At 37.0% G+C, this 13195-nt stretch overlaps 1 protein-coding gene across 1 annotated transcript in view; it reads right to left on the reverse strand.

Annotated features, from left to right (window-relative positions):
* Positions 1-11921, reverse strand: part of LOC137406557 (cullin-4B-like) — a 31091-nt gene extending 19170 nt beyond the window's left edge. Inside the window, exons 1-7 of the mRNA XM_068093153.1 lie at positions 11714-11921; positions 8339-8454; positions 7417-7590; positions 7076-7149; positions 5637-5799; positions 1930-2102; positions 1201-1463 (exon numbers count right to left, since the gene is read on the reverse strand). Coding sequence (XP_067949254.1) covers positions 1201-1463; positions 1930-2102; positions 5637-5799; positions 7076-7149; positions 7417-7590; positions 8339-8454; positions 11714-11843 — 1093 coding nt within the window. The 5' untranslated portion in view covers positions 11844-11921. The remainder of the gene's footprint in view (positions 1-1200; positions 1464-1929; positions 2103-5636; positions 5800-7075; positions 7150-7416; positions 7591-8338; positions 8455-11713) is intronic.
* Positions 11922-13195: the final 1274 nt, after the last annotated feature.

Raw genomic sequence — 13195 nt, forward strand, 5'->3', positions numbered from 1 at the left:
CCTAATTCTCATTTAACCTTAGGTCGTCGATCCCTTTCGCTGCCATTGAGGCTACGTTTGTCTGTGACAATCGGTGCTGTTAAACCTGGAGAGCGCTAATAATAAACTAAGACTCTAGATAATCAACAATGCCCGATCGTGCTAACGCCCGACCAATACAAACACGTGTTCTGGGTTAATTAATTATGCTTCAATAAATGTTCTGTCGTTGATAAAGGTAATGAAATCACATCGATTAAATTATGACCTGCAGTTGCGTGGCCCTTGGACTAAATGTCAATCGCGCTTTCGCGAGATCACGCAATGCTTGAAATTAATTAGTCTCAGTCGTCACCATCAACATCACATTAAAAATAAAGAGCTAGTGCATAATATCATCGGGAAAATATAGTATGGTTCTTGGAGTCTGAGGTACTTATCATAGAAATAATATGTACATGGAGAACTAATGACACTGATTCCTTTGTCATCTTCATTTGTTCTCTAGATTTGTCCTACCTTCGCCTGCCACTAGCGTCATTATCGTAGTTGATAAATAAGCGGTAAGAGCACACAACAACGAATATGAGAATTGTGACGTCACAATTTTCGAGACTATGCCAGTAAACTTTTTCGCGGTAGAGCTCTGGGGAAATCCTATAAACATCAACCAATGTCTGTCTCACCATGGCAAACAACAGCTCATTCGAAAGCCAAGACTGATGCATTGAAATATACAATAAAAAAATTATGTAATTTATGTGCTTTAATGACTTTGAATCAGAGTATGGTTATGATGATTCTGACGATCGATATTTTCAGGTGCATCGTGACCACAATGATGGCAACTATGACAACAACAACAAGGAAAGAATTAATTGTTATTGATGTAATTTAGTCGCTATTGCCACCATTTTTGGACACTTTTCTACTGACCACTTTTTATTATGGGTTTATAAAGACCAAATACGATGAGTGTCAAAGTGTCAGTATATTAGTGGTAGAGTTCAATTAAAAGGTGGCAACTGTACTTTTCAACCCTTTCTATATAGTGGTGTTCTATTAGAGGTGGTGTTCTATTAGAGGTGGTGTTCTATTGGAGGTGGCGTTTTATTAGAGGTGGTGTTCACATAAAGATGGTGCTCAAATAGAAGTTTTAAAGTATGTATCATAGGTACGAAAAAGGAATATATATAAAAGGTACACAAAAGGTATACTGACCGAGGAGCGACTGCACCAAGTTTTTGTCTTTTTCTGGATCAGCTGTAGGATTGTTCACTAGCTCGGCTCCAGCAGTTTTCACATAACTAGCAAAAGCGGCGGCGAGTTCTGATTTGGCGTCTTTGACTTTCTCAAACAACGAGTACATTAATGTTAAATCATGATGTCTATTATCCCTCATGAGATTGTGAAAGCCCCGAGATAAGATGACTTTGACGTGCTTCTCTATAAGATTAGATTCCACAATCTGTAGCAACTCATTCCTGCAAGTCAAACAAAGCACTAAATCACTAAAAGTGTGATATAAACAGAATCAGAGCCATAGATTTCAGCATTAGCCAGTATTCTTCTAAATAAGCACTGGGTTGCTTTGGCTTTACTGTAATATATTATAGACTATTATTACATTTAGTTACAATATTATAAACAAAAAAAAAGGCAAAATAGAACACTGGGAGCGAGTACACAAAATGAACAAGTTGGCACGTGACAAATTATATCTGCAGCCAGCAATGGAATGAATCACTCTGCCACCCTATATTAACCTGTCAATGTAGAGGCTGTATGCCTCTTGTCTCCACAATTGACATTGGCTAACAACTGTAACCCACTACAATGAATAAAATACATCAATTCAGCTAATATGATTTACATGCTAATACTTTTGATTTACATATTTACACTCTTAATACCGTTGTTTTAAATAAATAGAGGATGAATGAGACCTACTTGGTTGTCATGTCTAAATAATGATGAAGTCTTCCTTGTTCCTCAATAACCCTTTGGTGAACGTGAGCTAAATACTGGGGTACCTCCAACTCCGTGCTGAGTTTCTGCCCTTCTAATCTATAGTGTTCATCGGTTGTGCTCAGGAAATGCTTCTCAAACACCCTACCATATATCTAGAATAGAATTGATGGTATGCTAAACAAAGGATAAACATAAGCCATCTCTTTACATATGCAAACTGAAAACAACAGCTCCCATAATACAATGCTTTTCAATCATAAATGGAGATGTGGACTTACACCAAAGTTGGACATTTCCAAATAAATCTATGCTACTCTAAGTTAATCATTTGGGGTGGACAGTCGCAACGAATAAAAAAACTTCAACAACATACAGCGTTCCTAACCAAGCATCAAGACTAGATCAGTATGTTATGTGCTGATACTCGAGAGCTATATTCTAATCATAAATCATAAGGTAGGTCATCTATATATATATTTCTCAACGTCTGTCATCGTCGGAAATCCGTCTAAAGATCTTAAAATCTTGGAATAAATATTCCGTACCGAAAAGGATTGGATCTCAGACCAAGCCGTTTACCAGTTTGACGCCTTGCCCACAAGACTACGGAAGTCGATTTGCTAACCTGCCAATATAAGTCATTATATCAGAACAAAACCTAACTGCTCTGCGTGTGACGCGGGTCATAGCATAACGTCACGAGAAGCTGTTCGCTCACATTATTAAACTGGCTAATAGCAAAACTCTCACTACTTCTCATTGTTTATAAGACAAAAACTTTTCTCATGATATGTAGTTTGAAAGTTAGAATGACAAATGTTGTTAAATGTTAAATACAAATCAATTTTCTGTCCAAATACTCTTCTATCACACGGGCAACGCCGGGTGGCACAGCTAGTTTATATATATATCTCAGAGTTTGTCGTTCGGTCTGTCCAGCTAAAGCAATCAGTATCCAGCAATGAAAAATCTGTATCGCAGACTTGATCTCGGAACCTCCCGCTCACCAGCCTATAAACTATCCCATTAAGCTACGCGAGATGCAATGGATTCATTGGGCGATATGAGTCTTATCTGGGTTAAAATATGCATAGTGACTCTACATTAGTGCTGGGCACGGGTAGTAATACTCATTGAACTCGCGGGTTTATCTTCTCTCGAGTATCGGGTAATAGAGATTTCGGGTATTCCGGTCCTTCGGGTTCGGGTTTTGACTTTCGAGTTCGGGTTTTGGTACACGGATCCGTCGGGTAGTGTTATCAAAAACTCGGTCTATTGCACCCTGCGCTCTTAGTCTGGGGCCACAGGGCATTTCTGTGTCATTCTTGCTAAGCAGGCACGACAATGGGGTTTAACGAGTCTTTAATTTAATAGATAAAATAAAACATATCATACCTTATTTACCCTACCTACTAAAAATATTGTAGTCAAGCAGTGATTACTTGTCATTAAAAGGTGAGAAGAAATACTTACATCAAATTTTATTTGCGCAATTAACCAAATCGGCTTCGTAAACAAATCTATGCCTTTTTTAATACGGCACGTGTTTGCTATCACCGATAACACATAGGTCCTTAGTCTGTTTCCGCTATCGCCTTGTTAGAAACTGCCATCAGCGTCGATAGTAGCAGTGAAAATTTAATAACTCTGTTTAAATTGATTACCACAGCTAGCTATTATGGATTACATAATTCATTATAACCAAGTTTTACTAAGCCAACAAGCCTTACTAACGGAAAAAGCCGATAATGTAAAGGTTTTTATGAGATTTGGAGCACCATCTACAAAAAGTCAGAGAGGTCCATAGAACATGCTTAAGTATTAAGCTACCATAGACCCTATCTTCTGCCACCTGTTGACACGAAAATGCCCTGTGGCCCCAGACTATCTTGACTGTTTAACAATCCGCCTGTTAACGCTGCGAGTACGAATGTCAGTCGATAAAAACTGTGAGAATGATAAATAAATTGAAAAGAAATATAATTGCTTTGTAAATTTGAAGATATATGTTTATAATATTTAAACATAAAATCCATATCAACAAACCCGATACCCGAAAAACCCGTAGGCAAAGAAATACCCGAGCCTAGGACTACTAGCTACCCGATACTCGAAAAACCCAAACAGAAGGGGGCGGGTCTAAACCCGTTGACCAAGAAGTACTCGTGGCCAGCACTACTCTACATTACACACCACTCACTAAAGCTTGCTCTCACGGTTCTTATTAGTAAGTTTAGCAATACGGATAGTAGCTAACTCCAACTAGCCGTTGGAAATGTGCCAGGCTAATGGCATGTTACAGGCAGCTACATTACCTGCCACTGTTTATAAGCGGTTTTTTAATACCTGTGCAACGCTGGGCATTCGGCTAGTTTATATATAACTCTCAGTGTTTGTCATTCGTCTGTCCAGTTATAACAATCAAGTTTTAGGACCAAAAAAATCGCTTCACACTGGATTTCAACTCGGAACTTCAAGGTCTGTAGATGGCAAACTAACTCAATACAGTACGTTTTCCTTGCCATACTGTGGAATAATAAGGCCCATACTTAAATATCGCTTGTGAAAATACTAGCATGCTTCACGTTCATGATTTCATTATAGATCATTACGCATAGTGTAACATCACGAGCTGGTGTCAGTCGTAGGACACGGCTCTTATTATACTGAGTTCTTAGCTTTACTAGCTTAGGTTACTCAAAGACATTGTTTAATTATTTTATAATCTTTGCCATGACAGGCATTTAGCTGGTCTTTACTATAATAAAATCTATGTCTGTCTGTTCGACAATGCCTTCCGGCATTGTCGAACAAGTGTTATACTATGTGCTTTATCTGCACACCTGCTGATCCCTAACGGCAAACTAAACTGCAAGGGTTCTTGTGTGCCTGCATTTACATCCTTCTATGAAAAGCAACTATGTACAGTGCACCCCCGAGTTATGACATTTCTGTTCAATAGTTATTTTCGCGTTACGATGTGGAACACATTTTTTTGTTCCCTCTTTATAGCATTCTGTTCGGCGAACGACATCTACAAAAATGTCTCTCGAAATTCAAATTTGGTAGTAGGTGTACTGAGTACGTTAGAACAACGAAGATGCTGATATGCTATTCACCGAAATATCTCACACAACACCTGAAAGAGATATGATTTCTCGCTCTCTCCGAGTTCAGCAATCCTCGTGTTACATAAATGTTTAATATTGCGCGAGTGATAAGAAAGTGAAAAGTAAGCGAAAGTGAAAATTTATTGCACATTTTAGCGTTTAATATAATATTTAATATAAACTTGAATTCATTATACATATTTAACTACATATATAACTTTAATAATTTGTTAGCCATGGATCCTAAGATTGATAACGACGTTAAAGGAAAAATAATCATAAGCAGACCATAACGACTAAATACACTAAAGTTACTGTAGGTAACTATAGTTGCTAAGGTGAACGAATATTATTTTGTTACTAGTTTTAATTATGTACAGTACGCATATAAAACTTTGATGATTTTTATCAGGGTATGTTTGCATTAGATATTCACTGTGAGTTTCCATACCCCTCTATACAACATTTTCGCTCTACGATGTCAACACCGGAACCAATTAATGTCGTATGGGGGGAATTCACTGTATAACCTAAAAACCAGCAGACTATAGTCTTGTAATAAAACTTAATTCAGACCTGTAAATTTGAAAGCATTCTGAGAAGGTTCTTAAGCAAGCTTCGATCAACCATCTCTTGCTTGCGTTCTCGGGCTATGAGCAACAGTAATCCATCGAGAAGTCTCTTTTCAATATTAGAGGGAGTGAGTATGTGTAAACGGAATAGTTCCAGTCCCATATCCCTGCAATAAGACCAAACAGCTGAGATGTGATGAAACCCTCAATAAATTTTAACACGATGTAAAGAGAACCATATAGGTAGTAATGTTCCCTTTTCTCCCTTTCCTCATGACATGGCACACATATTATGGCTCTACTAACCAAAAGAACAAGCAGAAGAAGAAAAGGTTAACTATCAGCAAAAAAGATGAATTTGATGTAAAAATTCTAAATTCTGAGGTGATAAGTTAACTCTTTGCCAACGAGTTACGAATGAATCAGGTAGTAGAATTAGAACAGAAAACATCTTGCATAAGTCTATACGTCGCACAATAACTTGAAGATTCTCAGAATGACACAAGTTCTGCTCCAAATGTCTCCAAACCTATCACTAGTAATCTTCTACTACATGATATTAACAACCAAGCGCAAACATTGATTATCTGCCATAAACCAACCGGAGATTCAAGATTGATACTACACGTAATCCTAACTTAACAAAGAATTTACTTTTTGAAGAACCCATTGTTGGGCGATTCCGTCAATAAACGAGTCCCTCCCCCTTCGTATAAACTATTTACATTGTACTTTTTCACCTTTTCTCTTTCTCTACTTTCTATCGGCTTTTTAATAATAGCTATAAACTTTTAACAAATGCATTAAATTGTAACTTTTTCTTTTAGATTTTGCATGTGCACGATCATGTAATAAATGTTAGGCTGCTGTAGAGCACATCGCTGTAGAATGTAGATGGTATTTCTTTTAATCTATTCTTCGTGTTTGCTTTCTTGGAATTTCTCTTTTCATTTAGCACTTTTATGTACCAGAGAGCTTTTCATGATCAATTATAGCAAATATTAGCCTAACACCTGATCCAACGTGTGCACAAAAATAATTTCATGGCTAGTGTAGATATGTAATATATATACATTCATGGTTATTTTAACGGCTTCAAAAAATATATTTTCTTTTAATTTTCATTTAGCTTCTTTAAGCATATTTTTAACAATTTTTAACATGCCGGCATGATTCCGAGTCGTCGTTAATCGAGCCCGTCGTTATGTGAGTACTACCTGTATCAGAGATTTATTAGAAATAATAAACAAAAGTTTGTAACAATCATTGCTGGATGAGTGTTATTTAGACTGAGGTGATAATCTTATAGCCCTGTGCTAGTTGTAAGCCAGTCATATCTCCAGCATTATTGATCCCATATCTACAGCATCATGTTTTCTGTTTATCTAAACCCATTGAGAAACAACGTAAAAGAATTTGAATGGTTGAGTATAAAAAGCATACCAAATGGAGACAAGATGGCTGCTCTGAAGTACGTAACTCCTGTCCAGGACATTAAATATTCTGCCAATAAGCATCTGTAAAAGACAGCCGTCGCTAGAAAAATGGATTTTGAAGTTCTATGTAACTCATACAGCCTGATGTAATGTTCGAAATATAATGTGAATCTTACGTTTTGAATTTTTTCATGAAACGAACATATGGCCCTAAGCAGGGTTGTAAATCGCAGATAACAAAATCAATCATTAGAAAAATGAAGGGATCAGTTGCTGGTCAATAACTACCATACCTGCGACAAATGACCTCTCCGACAGAGCTCTTTAATCATCTTTCTTAGCACTTACCATCTGATTGCAATGGCTCTGCCATGTATTGTTCATGAGTTTGAGGAACTGTTCGGTATCAATAGAGCCTCGAGAAAACTGGTCGAGACACGTGAGAATATAACTCTCGCAGAGAGTCTTTAGTCGTCTATAAAGCTCAGCCGACAGATTATGGGTACAGAGATCATCCACACTCTATATGAACAAATATGGTGCCCTGCATAACAGTACATGTAAGTAGATATACACTGTAGGCATGCCTATATATAGCTTTTGATACCAAATAATTGTAATGTGAATTTTATTGCAAGTCAACCTTTAAGATCTGGGGTAATCTGAATTTTAGTGTAAATCAGAAAATCCTGAATACGTTACTCCGTATTCTTATTAATATCTAGTTTCACCTCCATGACAGGCTTTTCTTCACTGATGCATTACCATTACCAATAGAAAAATCTACCTTGCTCTTTGGAGTCATAATAAAGGGCAAAAGATTTTAAAGAATCAAACGAGCGAAAGAGTGGGAACAGACAGGGACAAATAAAATTGATTATATCACTGAAACTGAGTGATGCATGATGGCATCTTCCTCCCCACAAACACGTCATAACATATTCATTCCCTGCGCGCTAGATACCAGTTCGTAATTGTTTGAGTAGCTTACATCATAAATGATATTAAGATGGAACTACATTAAATAATCTTTCAGATATTTTCATGGGAAGCGTTTGTTACCTTGAAACAGCATATTTCAAGATCGTCATACTCCAAGGACTCGGAGTATACCCTATCGGCTCAAGCACCCAGACACTTTATTTCAAGTTCACCCGAACCATACAAACAAAACACTCGTGTATCCTCTAATGGAATAGTTGAATTATTTCTATCTTGCAGTCATGAGAAGGTTACTTAGGAAATTTCAACCAAACCTTCCATAACAAACCTGATATAATTCTTCAAGACTTGCGCTAACTGATCGCTGCGTGTGAATAGCTTCGACAGCATCTTTCAGTCGCTGCCATGTAACCTCCTGGTAGTCAGCAGGCAGTTTTGGTCTCTCTAAAACACCCGCACTCAAATGAGAACAGATTTAGCAGATTTTAGGGCACAAACTAGACAGAGGAAGTGTAGTAGACAGACTAACGATAAATGAGACACCTACACTACTTGTAACTATTAGAGACAGCTCTTTGCAAAGTCTTTCGCTAATTTGGAGTGTAGCACTTTTATTTTATACTTTGTTAATCCTCTATTGTTGTCACACATCATGCGGGGTCAAGTATGCAATATGTGTGTAAGATTTAAGGCATGTAGAAAACATGAAAGCATCACCAAATACAAAGCAATACTGCCACAATGAGGTCAAATGTACTAGACTAGCCAATGACTAATAACATAGCTGTATCCTGCACTACATAAACATCAATTAATAAAATATGCAAAAAAACTGTCTACGCTAGACCGAAATCTAACTATCCAAACCTAGGATAGGTTATAAAAATTACTAATTCAACTTTAGCCACTTTTAAAACTTTAAAAAATATGAATATTGAATATTGCCGACTTGGTCATACAAAAGGCATGAGCAAATATTTTCAGTTCAGTTCTTATTTCCAAATATTAAACCGTGTGAAACTATAAGAAACAGTTTATATACATTCTCTTCTAAGACCCGAAACACCTGTGCATTATGTTTTTTACTGGTCAGCTTGCAATATCACATCAAGTCAGCTGAATTGCAAATCAGTTGTTTTGTTTTAACACTTCATGTCCAGGAAAATTTTAACCTAAATTGGATTGGTGATTATTTACCAATTAGAAATGAATACAGACGCTGCCCTACTTATGAACATTCGTGTTACGAACAATGGTAGATACTAACAGTGTTTTGCGTACAGACGCTACCCTACTTATGAACATTCGTGTTATGAACAATAGTAGCTATTAATGGTGTTGTGCATACAAACGCTACCATATAACCCTTGATAACTATATTTAACAATGTTGCATTAAAGCTCATTGCACTCATTGATACGTTTGCTACAGTTTGCAGCCACAACTGGTTTTCTATGTGCAATAGAAACGGAGTTAACAGCGCCGATCCATTGTAAGCCGAATTTATATAACCGCAATGATGCTATCAAATAATATTCTGTAAACTTGCAAACTTATAAGTTATAATATTCTATTAAATGCTACAAATATATATTCAAGAACAAGTGACATCAACAAACCATAATTTTAATGCATGCAGAAAAAAATTAACATTTTAAAAACAAAAATGTTGGCATCATTTACTTGGCCAGGTGTGTTCTGGTTGGTGCTTTCATTTGGAACCATTTCATATTCATCTGGCTGTTCAATATCTTCTACAGTGTTTTCTGACCTCAACTCTTTTTCCACGCATCTGAGATAGTCTATTTTAGCGTCCAAACAAATTTTTAGAAAAGCAAAACTTATGGTTTGTTATTTGAAAAACATTTCGCGAAAATAATGATAAACCTTTAGCCCATGCGCACTGCACAAGTTATAGTCTGAAGCAATTTACGAGAAAATTAGCTCAACGGACAACCGTCCGGAACATACATTGTTCATAAGTTGGGGAGCGTCTGTACGCAGGTGATCATAGTATACTGTATATAACTAAGAGTTTGAGGTTGCAGGCATTTAGACATGTATAAACATCAAATTTTGATTCCAAATGTATTAAGGTTTCAAAATAAACCTGAGGCTTTATATGAGGTCTGATCCAAAAGTTCCAGGAATGGAGCTATAACTCAAAACGCGTTACTTCAATTGATCTATTTAGTTAGTCCCCTTCAACCCTTCAAAGTAATCCCTTGCCTATCGATATACTTGTCCCACCTTTTCTGCCATGATGCCATGCAGTGCTGAAAGCCATCGGCGTCTATCCTGTTTAGCTCTCTCGTTATTATACATTGAATCGACTCTATACTGTCAAATCTGGTTCCTTTCATAGTAAGTTTTAACTTAGGAAATAGCCAGAAGACACAGGAAGCTATATCTGGTGAACATGGATGATGCGGTTGAACGGCCATGATGTTTTTAGCACAATACTGCTTCACAGAAAATGCAATGTACAGGCGCAGCACCCATCCATGTATCATGGTGCGGCACCCATGAACCTGTACGCCACAGTCCAGGTCTTTTCTCAGGCTTACCTTTTCCCCTACAACGTCTCAAAATCTCAACATAAACAGTGATTTACAGTAGTACCCGGTGGTAAGTACTCATGGTGTACTACTCCATGAATATCGAAAAACATGATCAGCATGGTCTTTACATCTGACCATGAATTCTTCGCTTTTTTTGGTCTTAGGGAGACTGGAAACTTCCACTGGCTACTTTGGAATCTAGTTTTGGGCCGTAACCATATACCTAAGACTCATCCCCGATGATTACCTTCAAAAGAAAATTTTTATTATTCTTTAAAGCTTCCTTGAAATCATTGCAAGTGTGCATCCTGAGCTCCTTCTGGTCATCAGTTCGCAAGCGTGGCACGAACTTTGCTGCGACTTTTCTCGAGTTCAAATCGTCAGTTAAAACCCTTTGAAGTTCCAAAACCAAATCCAGTCTCTCCAAATATTTTTCTAATGGTTAAACGACAATCGGCCATGACTAGTGACATCACACTGTCGATTGATGAGCAAGTTCTGGCTGAGGCTGGTCTGCCAGACTTCGCATCATCTTCAATGCTGTCTCTACGTTGACGAACACGTTTGTACAACTCAAAAACTTGTGTGTTCTTTAGAGCAGCATCCCCAAAAGCCATATTTAACATTTCAACTGTCTGAGTATTTGTTTTCCCTAATTTCACACAAATTTTAATGCAAATAATCTGTTCCGATTGATTAGACATGACGACAAATTTGTTAAAAGATCGGTAGAAGTCCCTGACAGACATTGACATATTATCCGCCCACATGAGAACGTGCGGCGGTAACAACCTGAAATTTTGTGACAACACTCCAGAGATGTTTCCCGGCAAACGCTGCAATAGGTTTTTCCATCATGCAAATATGCGAGTGTATACAACTCCATTCCGGGAACTTTTGGATCAGACCTCGTATACTTTAAGTAAATCAGTTAGTTCTATAAGTATCTTTTTTCAGCTGAAGTATTAAAAGTTTGTGTCAGCCTGCAAAGAATTTATCTATCTATAATACAATAAGTCAGATTATAATCTACCAACAATGGCATCACTGGTTAAAATCTAGCAACAAGAGAAGATGATTGTAAAATTGTAAGTATTAAGCTCATCCCTAATCAAAATATTAAACTGGAGTAAGAAAGCTACCTTTGAACTTAATAGCTATCTTTTTGGTTCTATTTTGCTGTTTAGACAGGTTCGAAGGTTGAGAATTCTGCCGAAAGCCATTGGTCGGGCTTGAGTATGTATCAAAATTGGAAACCCTACTAGTACTCATAACGATATCAGCTGTTCAATCGTGTCATTGATATATCAGAACCACTGTCTTTGATGTACGGTGAAGAACTATAGAAACCTACAAACAAGAAAATGCATGTCAACATATACTATAATGCATTCAAGATTCATTATAATGCTTGCACAAAATTGTAGTAAATTATCAAAATGTATCGGTATTTTTCTATCATTTTCGGCTGTGTCGATGTTTGAGGTGATGTCAGGATGTTTCAGAAACAAAATCGACAAAACTTGATCGCGATCGATACACTCAGAGAAAAATGCTGATGCTAAACATATCCAAGCTGAAGGAGCCAGATTATTCTTAAAATTGAATCCTCTCACAAACTGGAGGCTAAATTGATGTCAACTTAAAAAGTCTGAATGTTGAAGTCTGACAAACATTTTTATGATATACATGAAGTCTCAAAAAAACTACTAGAATGAATGCTCATCATATTCCCTCTAAGACAAGTTTTTTGTATGGTAGAGAAACAGAGCTTTCACGCTGAAGAGCTACTAGTTCTGAGTCAAATTTCTTTGGATAGAGTTCAGGAAGCATGTAAGCCACCTCACAACTGCATATGAAATACCTTTCTTCATCATGCAGAAGCCTTTAAAATAGGTTATTAAGAAAAGAAAATGAAGCACCATATACTGAATTGCACAGCCTGAGTACACAAATAGTACAAGAATATGAAAATTCTGATTATGGATACAAGTACAACGAACTAGACTATTCATTTCCAGTCTTTTTTCATCTTGGTAATGCCACTAATAATGGGCCATAATTTACCACCATTGTTAAACTGTTAATAGAGATTTCTTGTAATAACTCTATCGCATGAGCTGCTACCGGAAAGAAACAAGCCTAGCTATCTAGCAAGTGCCTCAACCTTTACCAATAGGTAATACTGTATTTAAGCATTATAGTAGACGTTCCTATACCGTAAACCTCCTATTATGTAAATTCCAGATAACTTAAAACAATATAAGCAGTTTTTGCTTCGTACTACGTAAAAAATTCCATATAACATTAAGTGTTAAGTAGGAGCTACTTCTCAAATTTGATTTAAACTATAACATATTTCGCCGCACCTGTGAGAGAAAAAACGATGTACGTCTAGCGTTCTATCTATTACGTATACAGCTTACATTATATTCTAGTTTGTTGTGATAAATCGTCAGATGTGTCAACAAAACAGAGATTAGGGTAGCTGCGCAGCTGTTAATAAATACTTTGAGGCGATCGATTGGTGCAGGTCATACAGCGCCATCTACCAATCTGAATGTCACGAGATGGGAGTATCGTCGAAAGTTATTTTTTATCCTAACCTTGAACCCTGGATATGA

Source organism: Watersipora subatra, chromosome 10, assembly GCF_963576615.1.
Source record: "Watersipora subatra chromosome 10, tzWatSuba1.1, whole genome shotgun sequence".
NCBI classification, from domain to species: Eukaryota; Metazoa; Bryozoa; class Gymnolaemata; order Cheilostomatida; family Watersiporidae; genus Watersipora; species Watersipora subatra.